Source organism: Salvelinus sp. IW2-2015, linkage group LG5 (genome assembly GCF_002910315.2).
Source record: "Salvelinus sp. IW2-2015 linkage group LG5, ASM291031v2, whole genome shotgun sequence".
NCBI classification, from domain to species: Eukaryota; Metazoa; Chordata; class Actinopteri; order Salmoniformes; family Salmonidae; genus Salvelinus; species Salvelinus sp. IW2-2015.
The window spans coordinates 36,865,735-36,867,621 of record NC_036844.1 but is presented as its reverse complement, the minus strand read 5'-3'; the positions used below and the strand labels follow the sequence as shown (position 1 = coordinate 36,867,621).

At 43.0% G+C, this 1,887-nt stretch overlaps 1 protein-coding gene across 1 annotated transcript in view; it reads left to right on the top strand.

Annotated features, from left to right (window-relative positions):
- The first annotated feature begins 1,684 nt into the window (after window positions 1-1,684).
- LOC111963759 (olfactory receptor 10A4-like) overlaps window positions 1,685-1,887 on the top strand; it is an 11,619-nt gene continuing 11,416 nt past the window's right edge. Inside the window, exon 1 of the mRNA XM_070443755.1 lies at window positions 1,685-1,880. Coding sequence (XP_070299856.1) covers window positions 1,685-1,880 — 196 coding nt within the window. The remainder of the gene's footprint in view (window positions 1,881-1,887) is intronic.

Here is a 1,887-nt window from a genome sequence, read left to right as displayed (position 1 = left end):
CACACACACACACACACACACATAAACAAACCAACACACATGCATTTCTTGTAATGGGAGAGGAGGCATGGCCTGTACCAGTCACAGAATTATCCCACTCCCGTACAGTAAGAGTATCACGTGCAAACAACACACACACACACACACAACAAAAACACACACACACACACACACACACACACACACACACACACACACACACACACACACACACACACACACACACACACACACACACACACACACACACACACACCCACACACCACACACACACCACAACACACACCCCACCGACTCCCTCTTTAGGACGGAGCCCCTGTCGATAGTATTTAAATCAGAAGGTGTGTGAAGGCAACTCCATTCTCTGGCCACCATCAAAAAGAGAGGTACATCTATATGTTATCATTATACTCTTTGTTATGTTATGACTATGTACTTTTAGATTCTGCATGTTATTATTCTGTAATGGTATATTATACATGTTATTATACTGTAAGGTCTTTTTAAACTGTTTTATCAAGCAAACATCATTCAGTAACTGCTACTAAATAATCCCCTTATTTAGGTACAAGTTAAACTTGTGTCTGGTGTATTCTCTATCATAATGATGTTGTATTGTCTATTATAATGATGTTGTATTGTCTATCATAAAAATGGTGTATTGTCTATCATAATTACATTTACATTTTAGCAGACACTCTTATCCAGAGCGACTTACCGGAGCAATTAGCGTTAAGTGCCTTCCTCAAGGGCACATCGACAGATTTTTCACCTAGTCAGCTCGAGGGTTCAACTCGGTAAACCTTTACGGTTACTGGCACAACCTCTTAACCACTAGGCTACCTGCCGCGCCATGGCATGTTCTTTATCATAATGGGGTTGTATTGTCAATCATTCTCTCCTCAGTACATTGGTGGCAGTAGTGCGATCAGAGGCATCATGCCCATAGGGGGCACAGGGGCACGTGCCCCCTCAAGATTTGTCCTGTAATAATAATAATTATAATCATTTTTGTTTTTATTAATTGTTGTTGTTGTTTCTTTATAATACTACGAGCCACCTACCAATGTTATGAAGTTGGCTTTAGCTGGCCCAGATATTCCAACCTCATAACTAGCTACCAAGAAGCCATTTCAGGCTACCAATCAAGTTAGAGTAGCTAGCTTGTGTAACTATCTTAGCTGGCATGCCTGCTACCAAGGTTGATAGACTTTAGAAAAGCAAGTAATAACTAAATGTACTGAATAAGAATCACATTCCTTTCAATCTTTTACATAGATTTTAGCAGAGATGGAGAGAAGCATATTTTGCTTCTTTAAAAATATAACCACCAGTCAGGACACAGACAGCTCAAGAGGTATGCTTAGATATGCAGAGAAATTATTATGGCTCTAGATTGTAGGAAAAAGCTGTTTCAGGTGTTTGAAAAATAAAGACCTCTAGCCCCCTTCCAGACCACCCTCAAGAACTTTGTGGCCCCTCAGATTTTTAGAGTGCATGACGCCCCTGGGATCACCCCATACTATTCTCTCCTCAGTACCTTGGTGGCAGAGGTGGGATCGACCCACACTATTCTCTCCTCAGTACATTGGTGGCAGAGGTGGGATTGCCCCATACTATTCTCTCCTCAGTACATTGGTGGCAGAGGTGGGATCGCCACATAATATTCTCTCCCCATACAGTATGCTCCCAAGGAACTACACAAGTGTGTCAGAGTTTGTGATCGTGGGATTCCCGGGGCTCCATCCATCCTTCAACCAGCTGGTGGCCTGGTTCTTCTTCTTCATCTATGTGACCACGGTGGTGGGGAACATCCTGCTGGTGGTGCTGTTTGCCCTGGAGCGCAGCCTGCAGAAACCCATGTACATCATCATGCTCAGCCTGGC